Source organism: Sebastes fasciatus, chromosome 9, assembly GCF_043250625.1.
Source record: "Sebastes fasciatus isolate fSebFas1 chromosome 9, fSebFas1.pri, whole genome shotgun sequence".
Lineage (NCBI taxonomy): Eukaryota > Metazoa > Chordata > Actinopteri > Perciformes > Sebastidae > Sebastes > Sebastes fasciatus.
The window spans coordinates 13,330,709-13,356,452 of NC_133803.1; the positions used below are offsets into that span (position 1 = coordinate 13,330,709).

At 40.7% G+C, this 25,744-nt stretch overlaps 1 protein-coding gene across 3 annotated transcripts in view; it reads left to right on the forward strand.

Annotated features, from left to right (window-relative positions):
- Positions 1 to 25,744, forward strand: part of adam12b (ADAM metallopeptidase domain 12b) — a 113,302-nt gene that overhangs the window by 48,204 nt on the left and 39,354 nt on the right. For 2 of the 3 annotated variants that reach the window (XM_074646128.1, XM_074646129.1), the window contains exons 4-11: positions 1,327 to 1,405; positions 5,462 to 5,538; positions 6,289 to 6,478; positions 8,221 to 8,286; positions 9,055 to 9,126; positions 9,559 to 9,728; positions 11,083 to 11,167; positions 14,471 to 14,619. In XM_074646128.1, the coding sequence (XP_074502229.1) occupies positions 1,327 to 1,405; positions 5,462 to 5,538; positions 6,289 to 6,478; positions 8,221 to 8,286; positions 9,055 to 9,126; positions 9,559 to 9,728; positions 11,083 to 11,167; positions 14,471 to 14,619 (888 nt within the window). Of the gene's footprint in view, positions 1 to 1,326; positions 1,406 to 5,461; positions 5,539 to 6,266; positions 6,479 to 8,220; positions 8,287 to 9,054; positions 9,127 to 9,558; positions 9,729 to 11,082; positions 11,168 to 14,470; positions 14,620 to 25,744 lie in introns of all 3 variants that reach the window. The other variant, XM_074646130.1, reaches the window with a different exon arrangement.

Here is a 25,744-nt window from a genome sequence, read left to right on the forward strand (position 1 = left end):
TTATAAATCCCATCTTTACTACAAACACATCCTGCATTAGAGTTTTCAATTTGCCCTCCTTTCGACACAAAAACATAGTATTGCGTTAACGTTATTGGGAAGTGGCTGTTTATCATGGTCGCTTTTTTAAAACACTGCTTTTGTAAGTTAAGTGGGAAGATTCATATTTTGGGATTTTTTCCATTAAGCATACGCTACCCTCTGATGTGTCATCCATTTTTAATGAGACATACCGGGGCTCTTTTTAAAGTGATTACCGGCCGCTAGCTTATCAGATTGGTTTAAGAGCTCGCTAATGGCGTGATAAGGCACATTAAAGCGATAATAAGTATTTAATGATGTTAAATGTGGTCAGGCTCGAGCCACGGAGGTTTTGATCATTTTTTAAACGGGTCATAAAAAATGAACTTTGAATGCACTGATAAGATATTACATAGTCCTGAAGTATGAAAGTACATTATTGGCTTAATCCACTCTCATCTAGTTCTGTGTTTTGGTCCATGCAAGCTGTGTGGGATGGCAGAGCACTGTGGGATATGAATGATTTCCACTGTGATTTGGACAAAACACTGCGATCCAGTTTTTAAATCCTCTCCATCTCTTCCTCTCCGTCTTTATGAATCCCATGTTCTCTGCATAAAAAAAAAATGTCAACACCATTTGTGATATTTTTCTGAAACTTCTTATTTAGTTGCATTATATCCACCTTTGTCACTTTAACCTGCATTTTTCACTTGCTGTTACCTTCTCACCTGCCAGTTCTCCCTCTCTCTTTCTCTCTCACACATACATTCACACAACCTGAGATCATCCTGCCTGATGTCAGTGTGATTATGCAGCTGCAAAAGATGGGTGTTCCTGCTGCTCCTTTGCCGATGCTTGGAGTGGGGCTCTCTGTGTCCATCTGCTCATGGCCCTAGGAGGAAACCCCCCCCCACACACACACACATGGACACATTTTAAAATATATCCACCAACACACACCCACACATTTGCACAGAAATGCACAAAATAATTACCTCGGCAGGGATTCTACTCAGTCATGCTGAATACCAGGGGATTGAAGGACACGTACAAATCACCTAATAAATTCACAGAAAACCAAGTCTCTCCTTAGCCTCAGAATGCTAAGCATTTCATCCACATTATCCCCCCAAATCCTTACAAGCAACACTAAATCTACATAAAAAAGTCAACTAAGGGTCGAGTTTTCTTAGTAGTCTTAAAACAGACTTTTTTCAATTTAGATTCACAGTGTTGAAACGATACCTGGGTGTTTGACGTGTCTGTTTCAACTTCTTTTTTTTGCTCTCTCTCTCTTTTTAGGGGTCTTTTTGCAGGCCATTACACTGAGACACATTACCGGGAGGATGGAAGTGCAGTCACCGGTATTCACAACTTCACGGTACGGTGGCACTCGAGTGCTTTTGACATTTATGGTCGGGTTGATGTGCAGCGGTGCTCCGCTGTCACGCTGTAAAAACTGGCCCTTTAAAAGTGTTCACGAAGACAGATGTTTTTTTACTCATAGAGGATGAGAATCTACACTGGATCTAATTTTGGATTCAAAATATATATTTTTTTTACCACTACAATGTAACCCAGTGTGTATTTGAAAGCCTCTGGCTGTTTGCTGAACAGGACATCTATCCCGTGGCCTACTTGATGATAAGCTGCGTTTTATGTTGGCCGTTTTTCAGCCGTCAGGATTTTACTATGGAATCCCCTTTTAGCAGCTGATCTATTCCTGAGTACTTTTTTCTTTCTATTCTATGTGTGCGCTTGCTGTGTAAAGCAGAGTGCCTGCTACTCTTGAAAAATGAAGAAAAAGATTGATGCTCATTTTGAACTCTGAGTAGACCTACTTATCGAGGCCACTCGCTGTGTTACGGTGGCTGAATTGATTCTTCATTATGTGATGAAGGTATTTTTACTTCAAGTTATGTAGAAAGAAGGTTTCACTGCTTAGCAACACAGGCATCATTTTTAGCAGCCATTGGATAATAGGGCTGTGCGTTTGCAAGAATCTGGCGATACTATACGCATTGTGATACAGGGGTAATGATTTTATGTATATTACGATATTTTGCAATACTGTAAGCAAGGCGATATATTGCAATTTTTTGCTAATTTTAGGAAAACTGTCATAGTATAAAGACACACCATATGAGTAAAATCTGAGTAATAAAAAAGTCACTATGTGAAATGCCTACTATGGGTACGAACATCATCACACATGAATACAATTGGTCTCATTGGATCCACAAGTGTCAGCTTTACAGTCATACCCAATATATGTAATTCTAAGACTGTTTAGGGACCCCAGTATGCAGAAATATTCAAATACATCATTTTAGAATAGCTGAAAATAACACATTTGTACTGCATGGTATTATCATAAAGTGGTAAACTGTAAAGGGGAGATCTTAATTCTAGAGGTGAGAGGTCAAGGGACCCCTTTGGAGCGTTATTTAGCCTCCTTTGCAAGCAAGTATGACATGATTGGTACCAATGGATTCCTTTGGTTTTCTAGTTTTATATGATGCCAGTACTCTAACTCTGAAACTGAGCCCTCTATAACTTCTGAAAAACAGAATAGCGACCGTGTTTGCTGTCGGGCCGTCTGATTTTTAAGAGGTTAATTAATAATTGATGCAGCGTTTTGGAGAATCGATACAGTATCACAAAGCACAATATCGCATGTTTATCGATATTTTCTTACACGCCCTATTGGATAACATTTCTGTGGAGTTTCAAAAATCGGTGATTTGTGACTTTAAAAAGCTTTCTCTCTCTTTTTTTAAACATAGTTAACAGTCTCTTGATCTTTCGCGGCTGAGTTGGATTGAAATCGCTGTTTAATTGAACGGCGGTGAGGACAGTTTGACAGGTCGCTTACAGCTCGGAGGAGAAATGTCTGGTAATTCGGCGGTGACTGACAAGTCTATTTCCCGCAAAGTTATGCAAACAGCGTTTTCCACTCTCTCACTTTTAATCTTGAGTGGGGAGGATGTTACAAGCATTGCATCAGGCTGTCAAATAGACATACTGTATTGTCTTAGATAAGCTTCACACAGCTGCACTCCTTCAGCACCTGCTGCCACTGAACTCAGTAATCATCCATGTGTTAATCAGGGATCAGCGGAAAGACGTGCACAGTAAATAAACAGCTATTCTATGAATTATCTGATGTGACAAAAGAAGCTGTGGAAATATAAGGATTTTGCTGCTGCTCCTCTAGAGTACCTATACACCTATAAAATACACCTAAGCAGGAACTGTGATCTTAAAGCCACTTAAGGGGAAATGAAACTGGATGTTAAGGGGTTAACCGAGATGTATTCCATCTCTGTTCTGCTTTTTGTAGCTTCAAGAAATCTAAAAATGAGCTTTTGACTAAATATTTCACTTTGAATGCATTTAGCTACTAAAAAAGACACATTGATGATAACTGAGGAAGACATTCGCTATCCCTGCCTGATGTTTTCTTATATGAAAGGTGAGCTAATCTAGGTCAAGCATAGCCTATAAGCACAGAGCCTTTGTAGCTGCTCTATTTTTATACTTAATGTAATGAATCTCAGTTCCATCACCACCTGGCTCAGCAACTCCTACTGTACTTGCCAAACAGAAATCGTTGGAAATTACTGTTTTATGCAGAAAAATCTCACCCCAAAGTATTTCCTCCTGCTGTTCAATATATGGGATGAGAAATGGTCAGTTTAGTGACTAATGGCAGTTGATTTAAGAGGGCTGGAGTGCAGCTAGACAGTAAATGGAGGTCTGTATTCCCTCTTAAGGAGAGTCACTTCCTCTACGCTCCTTGTGCTCAGACAACAGTGTTTTCACTGTGTCTGAGGAACCTTAAATGTCCCCTTTTCCTTCTACTGGACCACTCTGGTGGAATAATAAAGAAAAAAACAATTACTACTTTACTGTCACCTCCCATCCATGTCAGTTCTCTTGCTTCTTTCTTCAACTGTGGTTTTCATTTATTTTAAAAAGGCCTGTTTGTATAGAGAGGGGTAGAAGGAATGACTGTAACAAACTGTTTTTTTTCATAAATATAGTACATCTTTAACCCCCTGAGAGCCGAGGGATCCTGACCGACTTATCTTTCTTCCAGATGCTGTAGCATATTCAGTTTTAGAGCTAAGGTACAGATATCATATGAAACTAGAACACTCAATGAATCCATTGGTACCAGCCCTGTCATGCTAGGTTGTTGAGAAGGAGGATAAATAACGCTCCAAATTTAAGCTGAATTTTGGTGAGGAAAAACTGGCATGGCCATTTTCAATGGGGTCCCTTGACCTCTGACGTCAAGATATGTGAATGAAAATGGGTTCTATGGGTACACACAAGTCTCCCCTTTACAGACATGCCCACTTTATGATAATCACATGCAGTTTGGGGCAAAAAACATGCAGTTATTTGAATGCAGTATAAATGTGTTATTTTCGCCTATTCTAAAATGATGTGTTTGAGTATTTCTGCATATTGAGGTCCATAAACAGTCTTCGAATTACATAAATTGGGTATGACTGGAAAGCTGAGACTCTTTTGGATCCAATGAGCCCAACTGGATTCATATGTGATGACGTTAGTCCCCATAGTATTAATTTCATTGTATTGAGACCATTTTTAATAATTTGACCTCACTGTATAAAATGACCTGTTGTGACCTCTAGGATAATCACAGCCTCACGAAACTTTACAAACACAAACTAGAGACCTAGAGCATTCAGAGGATGGATGGCTTTCCTAGGTAGATTGATAATAAGGGGGTTTCTGAGCAGTTTCCAGAACAGAAGTGCTCACCATCCAATCACTGCAGAATGCAATTCTTGCAGAAATCTCCAAATGTCCAAAGTTTTTGTTACCAAATCACAGCATGGCTTTTTCTATGGTGTTCATCAAGGTCTTGGTGTCTCAATATGGTATTTTGGAGGGATTGTTGATCATTTTTTATCAATTCTCGAGTGGTAAAAAATAGTTAAATTTAGCACTAAATCTGTTTAACACATAATATCAACCCAAAAATAGCCGCAACAACTTCTGACACATAAGTCAGCATGGGAATGGCCATCATATACTTCTATCATAATGTTCTATGCCCTTATACACTTTCACAATTTATTTTTAATTAATTAATTAATTCATGTTTATTTCTGATTTATGAGTAAAACAACTTGACACACAGTGCTGAGCTGCATCTCAAATTAATCTTCAGGTTTCCAGCTTTCAGATGATGTACACCACTTCTATGTGACATCTACTGTTGACCTGCTATCTACCCCTAAAGACCCCCTTACACCCCTAAAAAAAGACCAAAACAGGTCTATTTTGGGTCTCAGAGGGTTAATTGTATTATCCAGTGGGTGGAGCTTTCTTTGCTGTATGTTCATCTACAGTATGTAAAGGCTTTTTTTTTTATTAAATATACAATTACCTCTTTTAGAGTAACTGCTACTACCATGGGGAAGTGCAGGCGCATCCAAACTCCGATGTCACCCTCAGCACCTGCAAAGGCCTTCGGTAAGAAACACAACCATCACTTTGTATTCAAGCAGCACCTCAACACTGCCCTTTAAGTGCTATTTGCCACTGCAATGTTTATATTTACTTAAGTCCGCACAGCAGCCCATCGCTCTTAAGCCCCTTAAGCCCGCTGTCAGTAAATTGGTGTGTGACTCGCAGGAATAGGAGAAAATGTCACACCTCATTGTCTTTGTCCACAGAGGCATCCAGTAAATATCTGCACTCGTTTTGGCGGTAATTGGCTTCCTGCTGTTGCTAATGACCAACTACAATTGGAAGATTTGGCCATCAGCAAAAAGCCTTAAGATACACAATGTCATCTCCTGCTTAATTAAACAGCACGGAAACAGGTTTAGTTTGCCACTTAAACAATGCAATAACAGCTGACTAACATATTATTTTATATATTATTATCTGAAATGGGAGATGTGATCATTTCAATGGAAAAACTACACATAAAGAAGGCTGATGCATTATAATACTGAGCTCATTTGTGAATTTGAAAGAGCTTTTGTGCATAAAGACATAACAAGTCTAGTGTTCAGAAGCTCTGGCCTTGTTGCCAAAATACAAAAAAAACAACTTTTATAGTTTGGCGTCAGTAAAAGTGGGTCTGCAGAAAAAACAAGTGCTACCTCAGTTGTAACATATTCCATTAGAGAGAGCCACATTCAGTCACATTCTGCGTTTGAGAGATTGGTTATGCTTTGAGGCTTTGTTTTCAGACTTGCGCTGCTGTCTCTGCAGAGGCTTCATCGCACTTGAAAACAAGACGTTTATCATTGAGCCGGTGTCTGGAGATGACAACGGTGCCCACTTCATCTACCGAGTGGAAGAACTCACGCTGACCCCAGGAGCCTGCGGCCACGGCTTCAACATGTCCTCTGTTGCCCCTGAAAACCACATCAAAAGCCCCTTTCAATCCTTCCACACGAGGGTGAGATAATGTTGTTGTTTTTAATCGCAAAGCTTGTATTAGAGCCGTTGGCTATCACAGTTCAAAGCTATAGTGTCATCAATTTGAGCATATTTTTTTTGCTGTGTTTAATTGTCAAACGTTTCCGAAGGGTAAGACTAACATTCACTTGATGAAAGATAAATTGGCGTTTGACCAAAGATCCAAGCAGACCAGTTTGGATACGTTCCCAGAGGGTATTGCCATGGGCTTGACACATTTTATCTGCGCTTAGAGCCCAAAGTCGAGGGCCCATGCAGGTTTGGCCAATGATTCGCATGGAGCAGGTGCTGCATCCATCTGTTACTATTCCCAAGCATTAAAAACTCCATTTGAGTCAGGAAGTAAAACTTACCAACATACAGTACTTAATGACCCCTGAGTAATATCTGGGCGTCGTGATTTTAGAAGAGGATCAGTTCTACCTCAACAGATGGGAGATTAAGAAAAAAAGATCCATGAATATGTTTGTATGACCTGGCATGCTTTTGTGTGATGTCCTGGCTTTTCTAAGCTATACAATGCTAATAGTGAAATGAGATTAAAATGATTTAGGTTGCTTTCACACCTAACATGTTTGGTTCGGTTAAAACAAACTCAGCTCCGTTTACCCGGTTAGTACGGTTCATTTGGGCTGGTGTGAAAGCTGTCAATCCAACCGACATGGTGCAGACCAAACAACCGAACTGAGACCACCTGCGATTCATTTGTGGTGTGAAAGCAAACGAACCAACCACAGGATCAAAAGCTTAACTACGAATAAATCCATTTGCTGATCGTGAAATCTGTTCAGGAAGCGATCTGTATTCAAGGTCATGTATATAGGCACGTCAGTGCTGGTATATTCCCTAATTAATAGTTAAAGTCAAGAGCTGTTAAAACTGCTGTGCTTATATCTGACTCTGTGTACATTGTCAGTTCATTAACTCCATTAAAAAGGTGTGTGACAGCGATCTCGCAGTACGCCAATTATGCGCATACTGTTTGCTCCCCGACGTTCGCACTATGCTTTCACACCATTCATCTGAGAGCGTTAAAGTCCTGCATAAACATCTGTCACTCACCGGAATTTGATTTCCCCACGTGGGTCCTGATGATGCAGGATGACAAACGCCAAAACTGTCCAATCAACGAGTTACCTTTCAGTCTGTATATCTTCATGTTTACTCCTCTGGTTCGCTTGTAAAAAGTCAGTATGAACAGGAACCGGATCAGAATTCAAATGCATCAATCTATAATTTTTTCCCCCTTGGTCTAGACCCAATAAACTCAACTACAGGTGTGAAAGCACCTGGGAAGCACTTTCTTGCCAAGAGTTAGATGAGAGACTATTACCTCTCATATCTGTATGCTTAACGTGAAGCTACAGCTGGCAGTCAATTTGCATAGCTTAGCACAAAGACTGTAAACAGGGGGAAACAACTAGCCTGGCTGTATCCAAAAGTATCAAAATTAGCCTACGAGCACCTATAAAGCTCACCAATAAACATGGTGAATCTTGTTTTGTTTTTATCTTTGTGTGTAAAAACGTGTGGTTTATCTTGAGGCTTTTAATGTAGGCCCACAGGAAGTGATAGTACGATACGATAAACACGATAGTGTTTATGATATTTGCCAGTGCTCGAAGTATAAAGTACTCAGATCTTTAGAAGGATCAAGTGAATACATTGTTTTAACACATCTCAAAACTGTTCTAACATGCAGCATTTCTGTTTTTCCTTCAGCATAAAAGGCATACCCAGAAGACAACCAAGTACGTTGAGCTGATCATTGTTGCAGACAACAGAGAGGTAATGCACCTACCTTGCTTCCCATTCACAATCAAAAGTGTCTGAACAACAGAAAACAACACACTGAAAACACAGCAAACCCTTCATGTTATGAGCTGAGCAAAATCAGGGTAAGCTGTAGTAACAGTAGAGCAGGTCCCACCGGGCCTGCAGAATTAGGTCAGTGTGCAACAAGCAGTGTGGTCTTGTGGCAGAGGCTCCGTTTTGACAGGAAGTGCTGAACGATTCCCCAGCAGACCAGACAGGAAACAGGAAAAAAGCCGTGTGGATACAGAAGAGTCTCCCGTAAGCACTGACGACCTCATTGTGGGGTTTCCTCCGGGCGGCCTTCTGCTAATGCGCCTGACCTGAATGGAAAGAAAGGAAATGAAAAAAAAAAAAAAAGGATAAGGGATCAAGTGTGTTGTCAGGCTCCGTCCAGCACCAACGCAGGTGGATACACAGTAGGGTGCAAATAGTAGGTCTGACTTTGCTGCAATTTGGATCAAAAGCTTTGCAGGCTGTCAGATTTGCCAATATACCTGCTCCCTGCGGCCGTGCCATTTGTCTCTCTAACACTGGGAGATTTTTCTAGATCCAGATGGTCACAGCTTGATAAGCTGCCTAGCACTCAGGAAAACGTATTGCCTTCGCGGGTGTCCTGTGTTGTTTCGTGCTTTTTTAGTTCTGAAAATGTCCGTAACTACGGTATCATTCATGTCTTCATCAACTACTTCTGTGTGTAAATATGTCCCATTTTTCTACCACTGATTATGTTTTTGTTTTTAGTTTCAGAAACAGGGGAGGGACGTGGAGAAGGTGAAACAGAGACTGGCAGAGATAGCTAATTACGTGGACAAGGTAAAACGACCTCCCCCCTTTTGCACAGGAGGAATAAATCACTTTTTTAAAATAGAAATATTACTGGCAGCAGAGATTAATGGGATGACTGTGTGATATATTAATGTCCTACTAAAACAGCTGCTTTTAGTCTGTCAAAAAAACCTCTGCCAGAGCTGTGGATCTATAGCCAGCAGATACAGCGGGCAGATGGATTCGCTTAAGGGAAGCATAGATAGAGACATGGAAAAGCTCTGATCATGTGAAAAACATGAAAAGATACGCTCTCACTATTACACACAGGAGCGTTCATTCATTCAGGGCTGCCTATAGTAACCAAAGTTAAAAGTGTCTCACGCATCTGTTTGAAGGTATTTGATCATTCATGTAATCTAAGCTCTATAAATCTCCTGGCCTTTGTATTCACGCTGACTCTCCCACGCTTATCAACAGTTCTACAGGGCCCTGAACATCCGGGTGGCCCTGGTGGGTCTGGAGGTGTGGAGTGACTCTGATAAATGTCCCATCACCCAGGATCCCTTCACCACCCTGCACGAGTTCCTGGATTGGAGGAAAGTCAAACTGCTGCCTCAGAAACCTCACGACAATGCTCAGCTCATAAGGTGAAAATTAAGCCCGGAAATGATATTAGTACACATGAAAACAGATGCGTAAAGGGCCATTAGCCACAAAGTTGCTTATACTTTCCATTAGCGCTAACAATTTCCCAGAGGATACCATGGAACTTTACACTGATTTATGACCCAGTCAACCATTGTTTTCCATTAATTTCACTGTTTCTGCAAGTTGATTTTCGTAGAATACTGGAAATAACTAAAACTATGTTATTACCTGGATATTTATTTATTGTTTATGTGGATCCCCATTAGCTACTCTTCCTGGGGTCCATATTAGAATATACAGTATAATCGACAAATGTTTGCACTTAACACCACAAACAGTAAATATAGCAATTGTAATATCACCTTTACACCATTATATCCAACCAAACATTTGACCATAAAACATGAAAAAAATAATACATAGCAATCAGGGCTGTCAAAGTGAATGCGATCATAACACCTTAACGCAAATTCTATTTAACGCCACTAATTTCTTTAACGCATTAGCGCAACTTGTGATTTTTACGTTGTAGCGGGCTAAGTTTTAATGCTAGAGTGGAGATACTGGTCTCATATGAAATAAGAAAACCTAAGAAACTTAAGAAAACCTAATTAATTGGTACCAACCATGTCATACTAGCTTGTTGCGAAGGAGGCTAAATAATGCTCCAAACTTTTTGTCCCTTGACCTCTTGCCTCAAGATATGTGAATGAAAATGGGTTCTATGGGTACCCACGGGTCTCCCCTTTACAGACATGCCCACTTTATGATATTCACATGCAGATTGGGGCAAGTCGTAGTCAAGTCAGCACACTGACACACTGACAGCTGTTGTTGCCTGTTGGGCTGCAGTTTGCCATGTTATGATTTGAGCATATGTTTTATGCTAAATGCAGCGGGTAGTGCAGTAGTATGTGAGGATTTCTGGACAATATTTGTCTTTTTTTTGTTGTTAATTTATTTCTAATAATAAATATATACATACATTTGCATAAAGCAAGCATTTTTGCCCACTGCCATGTTGTATTAAATACTTGACAAATCTCCCTTTAAGGTACATTTTGAACAGATAATAGCCTATTCTGGGTCCTTCCAGAAAATAATATTTCTGAATGCAGATAATGTGGTTGTTTTAAAACTATTGTATTTCCAAACAAATTTGATACACTACATCTGAACCTGGTAGGAAATTAGTCTAAACCTTAATGGAAAACCAGCTGCAATAATAAATTGGGGTAACTACTGAACTAATTGTGGGTAACAAGCTAAAAAAAAATGCACAACAGCTGGTATCGTCCTATAGATCTCAATAAAATTTTTATCTCCTCTCCACCCTACTTCTGTCTGGTGCAGCGGCGTTTACTTCCAGGGCACCACCATTGGCATGGCGCCCATAATGAGCATGTGCACAGCTGAGCAGTCTGGAGGCATTGTCATGGTGAGTATAAAACCTTCTTGCTGCTGCTCCCACTCTCCTCTCCCTCCGCGTAGCCAGATTGTATCAGTGTGGACATTGTTCAGATTCAGCAGGCTAACACAATCCAGACGCGATTTACACAGCAAAAGGTGTTCGTTGTTTGCTGGCAGGAGGTCCAATTTTGAAACGTAATGATATTTGTGCTGGCACTCCCTCAACATCCGTGGCCTCATTGTTACCACAAACACCCATGTGTACAAAGGAATATGTAAAAATATACTCTCTGAAGGACTGGACTGCAGATACGCATCACCTTCTAAGGTCATTCGAAGTCTTGCTATCACTCAATCATGTGACATCTCTAAACGGCTCGGTGGGGCACAGAGGTAAATCTAAGACCACAGCGTTTTAAACAAAACCACATTTACATTTTTATTAGATGTAATAAATTGTTTATACCAGCTCTTATAGAGCACACGTTTGAATTTTTTAACACACAACTGTGCATCGCCCCTGGTACACTAAATTATTGCACGAAGTAAATTAGCTGCCTGTTGGGCTCCTCTGCCTGATGTAGCACTTGACACCCATGCCAAATCACAAAGTGGATACCAGCCCAATGCCATTACGCCCCAGCCCAGATGTGTATCCCCCACTAATAGATGCGTTTTCTGCTGGCCGTGGCTGCGGTGAGGCATCTCCAGATGTTTGTCTTCCCCATTACTTACAGATGGCAGATGGTTTGGCCCGAGATTAAAGAGCCATGTAAGCGGTTAGAGGGCGGCCAGATGAGATGAACCATTTCTCAAACCGTACACTGTTAATCAGCCTCAAATCCTTTATTTGGTCCACATGTTCTTTCAGTTTAAACATCATAATGTTATTTATTTTTTCCATTAAATTCACATGAGTCTTAACATGCGAATGGTTAGGTTTAAACTTTGACAGCGAACAATATCCGCTCTTTTTTTATATTGCATTCTTCTCAGGGAGTTACTTTCTCACATGGCTTGAAAAGATATCAGAAAGACTATCAGAGCGTTTCTTGTAAGCAACACTATCAAATTCTCACCATCACTACAATGGCTTATAGCTGCTTCAAAGAAATGACTGTGGCTTCCAAGAGTTTCATCCATTTCTGCTGACTCTGATCTCGCAGCACTCAACTGTGAATTGCACACATACACACACACACACATAGAGACGCACTGATAAACATGACAGAAGCAGAGGGAAGTTTTCCCATCCTTCTTGTTAAAAGGCGGGGTGCAGCTCCCCGTGATGCTGCTCTGTAATCAGAGCAGGAAATAGCTTGGCTTGTCCTCAACTTTGACATATGACCCTGCCTTCAAAGGAAGCATGTGATTTCCTCATGTACATATTTCTCATGTAGTGAACATTTGAATTCCGCTGTAAGATATACATTAGGCCTGGGCGGTATTATGGTATATCACGGTAATTGGAAATCCCCTCGGTATGATTTTCAATGCCGTCATACATACAGACGCTCCGCTTTCTATGACGCTGTATAGATTGTAGTGATGTATTGTAGTGCACAGCACGCGCCGCCAGAGGTCGGTCTCTGTGGTGTAACAGGCAGCTGAGCTCAGAAAGATGGCGACTGAATGTTTTGGGTTTAGTCTTCTTCAAACTACAAAAGCAGTTTATAGACACAGGATTTTATTCAACTGCAAGTCTGCAACCACCACCACCTGCATATCGTCTTCATTCAGCCCGCTGATGTGTCGGTTCACGGTACCCACTGTGTACAGCGTCAAATTAGCGAGTGACGGGGGGGGTGTGGGAGGAGCTAGCAAGTATGACATTAACAGTAACGTTATGTTTTCGTTAGCTTAGAATGAGCCCTTCATATCTACATGGGGAGCGGGTCCGCCATGTTTCTGCAGTAGCCAAGAACGGACAAACCAAACACTGGCTCTAGAGGGAGCCTTTTGCGTTTTTACGTTACCCGAATGCCACCGTAGTTCTCCAACATGCTTGTTAAACAGCGATACCATGAGCCGCAGAGTGCAAAACCGTGGTAGCACCGTCTGACTTCCATTGCTCCTAAAGTAGCATTATTATGGTATGGATGGGCTCTGAGCAAGGCGAACGGTGTTACCACGGTTTTGCACTCAGGAGTGAGCAGAGGGGTATTCAGTTGGTTTCAGTCTGCAACCACACTGCTAGATGTTGCCAAATCCCACACACTGTACCTTTAAGGTTGGCTGGCTTTTATGGGTCGACCAGCTATTCTCATTTCAGTGACAAGCCATTCCTCCTTGCTCAGCACCCCCTTTCAGCACCTAGCTCGTTGTGTACTGTAATGTAGGCTATATACGTGAGATCAGTATCGATCGTTGAACGTAACTCAATGCCAGAAAGTGAATTAGCAAAATGTCACAATAATGTCAATATCACGATATCAATAAGAAAATTTTTCCGGATATCGATTTGCAAAAATTGATGGTTAGTGTATTGAACTGTATTCCACTGTTATGCGTTACATGAATTACATCAAATGTGTAAAAACTAAAATCTTGTGTACCTTTTAATCAGAGGTGTGGACTCGAGTCACAAATGTGATGACTTTAGACTCGACTTGGACTTGTAACACCAATGACTTGTGACTTCACTTAGACTTGAGCCTTTTGACCTGAAAATAAATGATACCTTCCCCCCAGCCCACAGATTGAACAGTATGTTATTTAAAAAGTGTGCCACAAATCAATTCATTTCCAGTCTCACCATGGCATAAATACTATACAGAACTACATTGACTTCATTTCTTAGTCGCCCTCCAAACTCCCGCTGTCTCTGTCTGCCTCTCAAACCCATCTGTCTACAAAACTATAGGTGAAACTGAAACTTCCACGTCTCTTCGTCATTCTCCGTCCCTGTCTGCCATGTGAAGGGCAGTTGTCTTGCTTATCAATGCAGCAGCGAGTCATGCAGCGCTAGGTTTCTGGAGCTTACTGCAGTAGCTGTCTCCAATAGCAGTGGGCATGATTGGGTCTGCAGGGGTAATGGAATGACAGATGATTTCAGGCCTCCATGAGGAGAATGAGTAATAGAAGAAGGATGAGGTGGCAGATCGAACAGTTGCTGAACTGTTTTGGGAATCTGCAGCATAAAAATTACCTTTTTTAAACTTTTTCTTTTAATTTGTTCCCCCCCTTTTTTGTGGGTGACTGTGCACTGCATTATGGCTTGGTTTTTACTCATAGCTTACTCTAGTAACTTTGATTGAACTTCACGCACATACAAGATTACATATAACTAACATGTCCTCATGTCCCGGGATGTCCCTTTGTCCCATCGCAGGACCACTCTGAGAACCCACTGGGGGCAGCCGTGACTTTGGCACACGAGCTTGGACACAATTTTGGGATGAACCACGACACCCCAGAACGCGGTTGTGGCTGCAGGATGACCGCTGACCGTGGAGGCTGCATCATGACCCCCTCCACCGGGTGAGATTCTGCTGATCTTTTTCATACAAAACCATATCCATGAAGAAATTATAAGCTTCACAATTTAAAAATCTGTCAAGCGCGACTAAACATTTTCATTGGTCACGCTGGTGTGCCTGATATTTAGCAAGTCTGTATGTGTGAAACTGAGCCCTGTACTCCTTCTTGAGCGACATTACACCCATAAAACATACCGGTTATTCTAAATGAAAAGACATATTGATTGTTTTATTGTCAAGGCAAATGCTGCGGTGTTCGTTACACCTGTCCCTGAACGGCCCGAAATGCTTAATCCTGATCAGATGTGTCGGATTCTTTTCACAAGAGGGGAGAGCAAAACGTGTGTGTGTGTGTGTGACACTGTACATTTATAACATGTGACGGCTAATATCTTCTCTGCTTCGATGATCGCCAAACAGCTCTGAACACATCTCTCTCTCTCTCTCTCTGTCGCTCGACCACACACTCGCAACGCACGCATTACATTATGCTACTCTTATACCAACGTAATATGTAAACATGTGGATACGTAGGTAGACTGTTTAGGAAGCAGTAAACTCACTCATCGATAATGCTACATTTTAAACAAATCCGTGTTGAAATTGGCAGGAGGAGAGCTTAACGGGAGGTGCCATTGATTTACATTATGATGCCTTCAGGCATCAGTAAGAATGAGTATTAGGCGAAAGTAAATTATAACGTTATCATGATGTGTTCAAATGTCATCTTAAAATGTAGTTTTTGGCAAGAAACAAATAATAAAAGAAGAAGAAATACAATTGTTTAAAGGAGATGTTTTCACAGCAATATGAAATAGATAAAAGAGGGAATTATGACCTGTTTAACTTCCTAACAAAAAACAGTATGCAAACGGTAATAAAGGAGTTATATAGGAGTAGTTGAAGTGTGGTTGAAGTACTTGGGATTTATTATTTTACTGTTGTTTTGTCCATGGTAACAAATTGGTATTGAGAATTGTGGAATTTCACTGGTAATGGTATTGACTACTAAATTTCTGGTATGTTGACATCCCTACTGTTAGCCTATGGGAACTGACAAAACGCTTAAAATGTATTATTGCAGCATCGAAAGGCACGGTGAACATTTTTTTGGGTGCACCTAAATTATGTGTTGGTGCACTTAAATGAAAAAGTTAGGCACACCAGTGCAACCAATATACTGACCACTGCACCACTCTGTCATTGCAACAATGACTGGTATGTTGGTTGTTGTTGTTTTCATCATTTCACCACTATATATGTAGTTTTAGGCTGATTTAATTTATATTTAGAAAACATGAGCTCAAACAAAGGTCTATAATCAGGATTTAAGGCTGTTTCTCTCTGTTGTTGTGGGTGCATTGATTTAGAACCGTTTAACAATTATCCTTTAAAAGCCTTGTTTCACACAGCTACGGGATTAAAATGTTTATCAGCTTAACTTTTCTAAATAAATTAGGACTTCTCTTTCACCTGAACAGTCAGAGAAAGATTGATTAAGCTCCACAGGTTGGATCATTTTCATCAGTACATGATGCTCCATTGTTTATGAAATGTTGTATGAGGGGAGGCACACACACACACACACACACACACACACACACACACACACACACACACAGACACACACTGTTTGGCCTGAGAATAAAGCAGCTGCTCTAGCATTCTACTCGTCTTGCCTGGGTTGCTGAGATAACACTGCTGCTGCTGCAAGTGATGGACTCTGTGACTGTTAGTAAACAGCAAGCAGATAAGGCGAACCCAGAGCGGCAATACCAGATTTCACTCTTGGTCCGGTGCCAGACTGGTTTGTCTGATGGTGAGTCCCGCAAGCCACAGATGAATGTGGTCAGGATAGATTCCACAACACTGTGAGGAAGACAAAGACAAAAGCCTGAAAGACACAGTCACTGTTGTTATTCACATATTTTATTGAGCTTTCAAAAATACAAATCAAAGAAACTCACTCATTCAGACCCACACACAAACCAACGTCAACCCAAGCCTACATCTGTCCCACACATTAACGATATCAATGGGGTTAAATCATGCACGTTAATGGTTAGTAATTTTTCCAATTTTGTGAATATGCTGTAGCAGGAAAAGGTTGCCTGATCTTATAAAACTTTCTGGCTGAGCCAAGAGTAGTATGCTTTAGACGTTGGAGTTTGAGGTGTGCCATTACATCCTCCGGCCAGTGTTTATGAGACGGTGGTACAGTCTTTTTTTCCATTTGACAAGAATCAGTCGCCAAGCAAGCCGTGTAGAGAAGGCTGTAGAAACTGTAGGTTGGTTAGCGGTGATCTAGGTGGCTCCGGATCAGAGGGTTAGGATAAAAAACGATACCACATTCACTTGAAAGTGTATTAAAAACACCTGTCCAATAATCCTCCAGTGGCCTGAACAAGTTTGCCAATTTGCTCCTGGTCAGATGGAAGTACATTATACTGCAGTATTATGCCCGATACGTATTTATGAGGAATGAACTATAGCTAGACCGCTAGTCCATGATCTGTTATAAGATAGTTTGTGTATGTTATGTGTTTTAAATTACTATCGGCCAATATATAGTTGTAGGATTTTTTTAAACTCTGTAATAAGTATCAGCCTAGAACTCCAGTATCCGTTATGTCCGGGCGTGTGGCGGCTACCTCCCTGAACTGCTGCGTCTCTCACATGTGTCGTGTCCACACAAACAGTGTTGCTGCTGCTATGCTGCTACTGCCAGCCAATTTCTTTCTACAGAGTTTGCCTTTCATAATGGCCATTTCATTTCATTATAAATGTCATTCACATTTATTTTAGACAGAAAAGGGTTAAAAAGCATGTTTCCATTTCTAAATAAAAGTAATAATCCACAATTAAAAAACGGTATGGTATTAATTTATGGAGCCGTGCAAGTCACTGCATTTTCCACAACACTGTCCTGCTGATATTTCAGAATAAAAGCCTTGTGTTAACAAATGAAGGGATTCTGTCCACAGAAAAAAACCCAGCTAGAGGGCTTTTATTTTTAAATTTAAACAGGAAGTGTTGAATTAGAAATAGATTTGTACTTTTTTCATGTCTGTGATATATTCTACAGATATAGACATTGAAACTGTAGTTAATGTTGCTGGTATGATGTCAATATACTGTCAAAAGATCACGGTCTATTTTTGCTGTGAACCGTGCACGGCATATGGAAAAAATAGGCGAGACCTTGAATCTCATGAAGAAATTGAGCTGACATGCAGCAAAGCCGCGCCTGAGCCGTGCTGCACATGCGGGCTGTGAGGCTGATCTAACCGGTTAACATTGGCACCAAAAAGTAAGAAGTTCCACAACGCACATGTGATGCTCACGCAGGCAGTGTGGATGAGAAGCTGAGCTTGATTTTAGAGCAATGAGCAGAGACATTACAATCTGTGAAATTTCCCAGTGGATTTTACTGGCACTACGTAGTTGTTGGTATTGTCATGAAACGCTGACATTAAAAGTAGACGTCCAATCATGTTGATAAATCAGCAGAGACACAGGAGAAGAAAACCACAGGTGGCTTGTGAGTACATCCTTTAAAAATGCCACAAAATCCATAAAAAACACCACATAAATAATGTAATGTACTATGTACCAGACTTGTCCCAGAAAAACTTGAATGACCTTTTACTACACAAAAAGAAAAGAGGGAGAGGAGGAGGGCTTTCGAAAACTGTGCTTGTTTTTGCAGCCGCTGGCAACAGTGAGCTCATCCTGCTAAACTCATTTACTCATTGCACTCATTTATTTTTCGAGAAATGACACCGCTGGGTATATGCAGTGTAGTTTCTACATATGTACTCTCCGTACTGACATGATGACTTTGCTTTACCTCATTACCGGCCAAAGATATCTAATGATGTCATGCAGAGTGTTTAGGAAAATAAGTACATGATCTAAATGGGTGAGAATGACTTACAGTGCAACCTGATATCACGCCAAAGCGTGTAATAGACCTGCCGGTCCACCAGAGGATAGAGTGTCAGTGTCACGTTTTGCCTCGCCGGGGGGGGGGATATTACACGCGTTAAGTTAGGCAACAAAACAACTCAGTTAGATTTAGGAAAAATGTCATGGTTGGGCTTAAAATAAGTACGTAAACTAGGTAAAATACATACGGACAACGTAATAACGTGACATCAGTACGGAAAACATGACAACAAAACACGTCACTAAGGTAACTTCCAAAGCAAACAGCGGTCTCGTGGTTGAAAGTCTGTTCATTGGACCCTTCCCGCACGCCTTTAGCGGTCTTTCTCCACTTTCATTCTACGTCATTACATTGCATTCAATACTCACTACATGGCGTGAAAATGACACACCTAAAACAAGAAGGGCATTCTTATTACACTCTTTTTCCTTGCGTGTCATTCACACGTCTTTTCTTGCAACAGGTTTATTTTATTTATTTGTTTTATTTATTTATTTGCACATATGTAAAACTGCACAAAATCCAGTCAATGAAAAAAAAACAAGAAATGTGTCACACACACGCACAGTTGCTCCTTTTCAGCACTCTCCACTATATGATTATGAGATCAGACACATTAATAGTTGAGGGAGGTGATCAGTGACCTTTCATTCTGAAACTCGCTCCTCTGTCTGCTAAGTAAAGGGTGCAGGATAAATCCATACACGGCGGTACACTGACATTTTGCCTGGCAATTTTCTCCGACTCCAAGTATCAATATTTCCCTATTTAATTATCAATTTTTTATAATTGTGCATTGACTGTTGCTCATTCCAGTCTGTATGTTTTTACTCAGTAAAGATGAATTTAATGGAGTTCATTGATTTTTATGATGGTTATCAAGTGTTGTAGCTCGTGTTTTATGTTGATTGGTCAAACAATTCTAGTCAAGTCAAGTCTATTTTATTTTTATAGCCCAACATCACAAATCACAAATTTGCCTGAGGGCCTTTCCAATATGTACAGCATATAACACCCTCTGTCCTCAGACCCTCGCTTTGGAAGAGGAAAAACTCCAGTCAAGTCACTCACTGAGTGACCCGTTTATTGCTCTAATCAATATTTTTTAATGAATATGTGTAATGTGAAAGCGGTCGCTCGTAGTGACAACCTAGCTCAGCAGTTCCCCTTAGCTCTCATTTAATTTCATAACATTTCTGTAAATGTGCCATTGCAGTCCTTTGGCAAAATATTGGGCCGTGAATTTATGGACCATTTTAGCATCTTTCAGCTCATTGTTTTGATTTTACGGTCCATAACTTTACCGTTTTGGTTCAATCTCGCTACTCTCATCATCTCTATTTGTGGCAGCTGTTTTCAGCAAAAACTAGAGCTGACACCTTCTGGTCGGTTGGTCGATTGGTTGGCGGATATGCTCTTGTCCGACCAAATTGTCATTGGTTGGACAATCGCTGGTGTTTCTTTCGTAAGAAAAGTGCTTCTTAATCCATTAATTTAAGGGGCGAGAGAGGCATGTGTGTGTGAGAGAGAGACGCGGCGGCGATCCCTCAGCTAGTGCAAACACATCTCTGTCCTTATCTCAGTCCTGACAGTTGAGCTACTTTTATATATAAAGTTGGCAGTTTGCGGTTCGGGTTCGGTTGGTTATTAACGCATATTTTGTGCAGCTTGGGCGGTGCGGATTGGCTCGTCAGGTGGGTATTAAAAAACCCTGACCCGTTCATCACTACTTGATAGCCTTTGAATGTGAACATATCAGAATCTGTATATTTCACTATGTTTGGTCTGATAAATAGCGTCATTATTTTGTTTGTGCATCCTCTTGCGACCGCTTCCACGGCTCATTCTGTTTTCGGAAATCATATGAATGTGGGCAGATGCACGCTAGTCAGCTTTTATTATCAATTTTAAGTGTTACACAATAAGGTTATAAATAATTTAATTTGCTGCAAATAGCTTTTTTTATGTTTATTAATAATTCATTCAGGCTACCAGGTAGCATGCACACTGCACTGTGGCCCATTTAGGTAATCTAGAGATTACATTTTTGTTTCCCCATTGACCAATCGATTGGTTAAAGAGTAGGTAGAATTTCAGTTGACCAATATTATCTTAGGTTGACTACAGCCCGAGCAAAAAACACCTTCATAAACACACTGTGTGGTTCCTGTCCAGCACCAAAAGGCAGACAAAGTTAGCAACTAGCTGGTGAACATAATGAAGCATTTAGCAGCCAAAGAGACAGATATTTCTGTTGGTAGAGACCAAAATCAGAGCTAATAGGACTTAAATTTGCTAGATGGACACAACCACAAATCCAAATGAATGCTAATGTTGCTCTGTATCAGCTGAATGTGTAAATAGGCAATTTTTTGCTAGCACGTTTGCCATCATCAATGTTGTGTTTACAGCTTATTCCACTGCTCCCAACTGCTTTAAACTCATACTAATGTTCTAACATGTACTTCCTTGGATTTGATGCTTGATATTAAGAGTGACATATCAGCTGTGTTGTTTAGACCAGTGGTTTTCAAAGTGGGGTCCAGGGACCCTCAGGGGTCCCTGAGGCGGTTCCAGGGGGTCCCCAGCAAAAAGGGGATTCATTACATAACTATTTGAGGTTAATGCCTAACCTTAACCATCTTGTGAAAGTTTCGCAATTTGTGGATTATCTTCTAGACATGATCGACAAATTTTGTTCATGGGTTTGATACACTTTTTGTAATAAAACATCTAAATGCAAAAATCCTGTGAGATGGGGGATCCTGGGACAATGTCTTATCCAATGGGGGTCCGTGGTCTAATTTGTGTCTGTTAAGGGTTCCATGACGTGAAAATATTTGGGAACCACTGGTCTAGACAATGTTGTTGTCTAGATGATATCAGTAGCTCATAGTCTGAAGTTTGTCATGGGAAACATTTCGCCAGAGTTTCTGAGCTATCTTAAAAGATGAAAATTATAACTTTACCCAGGTTCAAGCTCGACTTAGCCGGTTATCTCCCAAATTGAATTTCCATGAACTATCAGCCCAAATTCACAGTTTCCTGTTGACAAAACCAATAATTTCACAAACCAATCTAGAACTCATTTCCCCCATCGCAGAATCAAATTTTATTTATTTTTTTAGTATATATTAGCATCTTCCTTCGACCCCTCAGCCCAGATGCCTTCAGAATGTTAAACACATTGTTGTATAGCGGTGTAGCTCGTTTGACTGTGTGTTTGGGATATTCCCAGCTTAGACTTGCTAATGGAGGAGAGGACAGGCTGCATCTAAATGACATGATTATCAGTGACGCTGCCAGCTGCAATCAGGGCCAGGGCGCACAGAGAGAGATCCGCAGAGAGGTGCTTTATGCCTGGATAGACAGGCGGAGCGAGGAAGCGTTGGCTTTATTTGTCTTTTTATCTCCCTCAGTGGTAGAGCAGGAAGAGAAACACAAAGCAAGATCGAGGTGAGAGTGAGAGACAAACAGGAGAAAGATGACAATGGAGGAATTGTTTGGGTACACATGGACGTCTATGACAGGCGCATGAAGTCTGGCCACTAGAGATTTGTGTCATAACAATGAGTGGAAATTTGAGGGACAGAGGCAAGAAACAGAGTTGGACATTTGGAATTTGGAATGTCTCTTAGAAGTTGAGCTAAGAGTTGCATCATGTGAACGTGGGGAGAGAGCTCAAATGTACTTTCCTGTGTCTGTATGTGTCACTGGGAAGAAAGGTGAAGCCCAGCAGGGAGCTGTGGCTGGACCTTTGAGGCCATGAGGTGAATTCTTTGTCAACAGAATATGAAATAGCTTGTGAGTCTCGTTAGTTTCTTGTCGAAATGACGGAGCGCAAGTGAGGCGAGGAGGTGTAATGTCATTAACTGAGGACATTCTGCTGAGGATAGGAGAGAGACAGCTAGTTAGCTTGTCGGTAGGTAAATGTTTGCAGTAAATTTTAGCCCGTGTTTTGCTTCTTCTCCTGAGATTTAATCACCAGAGGCTCCTGCCAGCTTTGCAGCCTAACATTTACCGAAAGGTCAGTCATGTCTCCCCTGCTTAGCTCGGACTAAATGCATGTCAGTCTGTAGAGCAGCTTAGAGAGCAGTAGAGACAGCTTGATGTCAGTCAGAGTGCCTACAAATAGAAGAGCCCTTCATAGCCCTCATGTGTCCAAAGCGTCTTCGTCTGAAACCACTGGACTCAAGTGCTGAGATGATCAAACTGACAGGAATCATCTGCACTGCAACTATGGCGTTAGATCCCGGAAAAGCTGCCTGGTGCACAAGAGACTGTATCTCTGCATCTCAGTACAGCGTACGGGCTTGGGCAGCTTTTATTTATTTATCTATTTGCTGTAGTGTAACACAAGTGCACAGGGGAACTGAACAGACATGTCACCAGGGGTAATACAATACAGCTCATATGTAGTGTTGCATGGTATACGGATACTAGAAAGGTACCACAATACCCTACCATTAAAAATGATACGATACCCCATTTTATTAGAACCGGTAATTGAAGAATGTCAGTGTTTTAATACGAGCCTGGACTTGCGTCGATGTGCGACCGCGGGGCTGTATGTGTGTGCAGCACTCTGCTTTAGAGGCAATTAGAACTTTGCTGCTGGTTTGGAGCAAGCAGTCCAAAAATTAACTGTCGCAATAACCAGAATGGAGTCAACAAATGAAGTTGAAAAGACGATTAAAGCAGATCATAAACCGCTCACCGTCTCTCTCTGAGCTGGTGTCTGTATCAGCAGAACTCCCTTAAAAAACAAAAAACAAGGAAACTAACAGCACGGCTCTAATTACTGATCAAATATACAGATAAAATTAGATTCAGCATCTTTTCTGTCCAAGCATTTGCTGTAATTCGGCAAACACATAATCCACCAAAGAGCACGTGTTAAAGTAATATGTTACTGTGTTTCTCAGTAATGTGAAATGAACTGAGAGGAAAAGCAGTCTGGCGAGAGTGATTCTCCTCACATCACTTCGACACAACACAGCTCTTTCTACAGTTACCGTGGCGTCTTCCTGATTTTAGCAGCTTTTCTCTCATCGACTTCTCACAGAACTTCATCTGGATTTATTATCATTTTGTGGGTTTTTGTCTACCGTGCTGCAGTACCACTCTCCGCCTTAAGTGTTACCATAGAGAGTCTATGACTGTTACTAATGCGCCGGTGGGGGCGCTGTTTTACAAAAAAAAAAATTATTAAACGCTGTTTAAAAAGTAAATAATTAGAATCAGAAATACTTTATCAATCCCTGGGGGAAATTACAGTTTTTCCATTTTAGAATAAAAATATATATAAGCATAGATAAGTTATAAGAAAAATAGAAATAAGAATAGAGATGAAATATAAATGTGTGTGCATTATCAAATATAAGTGTGAAAAATAAATGCAGATATAAAGTTAACTATCAAAGAAATCACAAACTCAAGTATAGGGGACATCAGATTTCTGCATACAATTTAATTGTTTAAATTAACACATTTAAACATTTTTAATTACTTAAAAACAAAATGATGTTCCATGTTCTGTCATCTATTATTCCATTACTTTTCCTGATGTTATAGATATTTGGTATCCAGATATTTAGGGAGGGTATTGTATCAAAGTCCTAAAATAGTTAGCTTTGTGTTAAGGGTTACCTCACCAATAGTCCCAGGAAGAAAGAGAGGCATAAAAAGAAAACACCAACAGGGCATCAAGTAAGGATCACCTCAAGTTCATATCAGTCTCAGACCATCTAGTCCTGAAATTGTTGGGCAAATTTTTCAACAAAAAAGCCTGCATGACAAACTGGAGGTGTAGGGTTTGAAAGATGTTCTCATTTAGGAGACAGGGGGTGTCTTAGAAAGATGCTAATGAGTTGCATTATGGGAAATGTAGGATTCAGTGGTTTTGGAGCTTGACCTATACTACGGACAAATATCTAGGATATCTCAACCTCTGCTGCTACATTTTTGCAGATACAAACATAAAATCCTAAAATACAATGCTATATATATATATATATATAAATATATATATATATATATACACAGCTTATTATGTTATAAGCAGTGTTAAATTTTCTTATGACTGACTCCTCACTGCTTTGGTTTGCCGCTGCCTGTAAAAATGCTGGCGCTGACATTCAAAATTAATATGTGATGTCACTCAAGGGTGCGGTTTGCACACATCCATGTGGGCGGGGGGAAAAGAAATAACACTACACACACACACACACACACACAGACAGACCTGTTAAATGTCAGGCACACCGGTGGACCAATGAAAATGTTTTGTCACTCTTGACAGATTTTGTTCGCATCTCTGGAGTCCTGTAAAAATGCTATATTTATTTGTTTGCAACATATCGGCTTGTCATATCGTAAGAAATTATCATTTCTGTATGATGCCGATGTCTCATTTTAAAGCCTTTGTCTGCCAATACCGATGATCTGCCGATATCATCATGCATCCCTATGGAGTAACACTGAATGCAAATATAACTATTGTTTGTGGACAAGAAAACTCCATAGAGCTCCTTTAATCCCCCCCCACCCCCCTCTCTGAAAATCAATCTACATAACAAATATATTTAAACCTTACTGAATGAAAATGGCAACAGATGAAATGTTCCATTAGATTTCTTATAGATATTGGCGGTAAAGAAAGCAGAGCAGATAATGTCGGATGTTTACTGTCTCTGTCTCTGTGATTTGGCAGCCACACTAACTGAGTCTACTGCTCGAGACGGCACCACACATTTTCCTCATCAGCATCACAGATGTATAAGGCTGTAAGACATTGATGAGATTATGATCGTTAACAGTGTGTTCTTCACTGTGCGAATGACATATTTGCCTTTCAAACATTACCAACAGCCAGAAAGGAGCTGACTAATTAGATTTTGTGTAACTGTTGTGCACAGCCAAATTAGTTCCACCCCGGCAAGCTACACCTGGAGAGGGTGCAGGGCTTTATGCTAATATTATCCAGGGAAACCTACACTCTCTGCTCGGCTAATTTCCTGAACAGCAGAGCAGCCGTGTGGTCTCAGCTGTGATAATACGCACCTTCCATGTGGGTCTATTGCAGACTGAGATCTGTACGTTTGAGCTGTTCCTACATTATTTAATGCTGATTTACGGGATGTCTCTATGTAGGTTTATCGAAAACTGTGACTTCTTT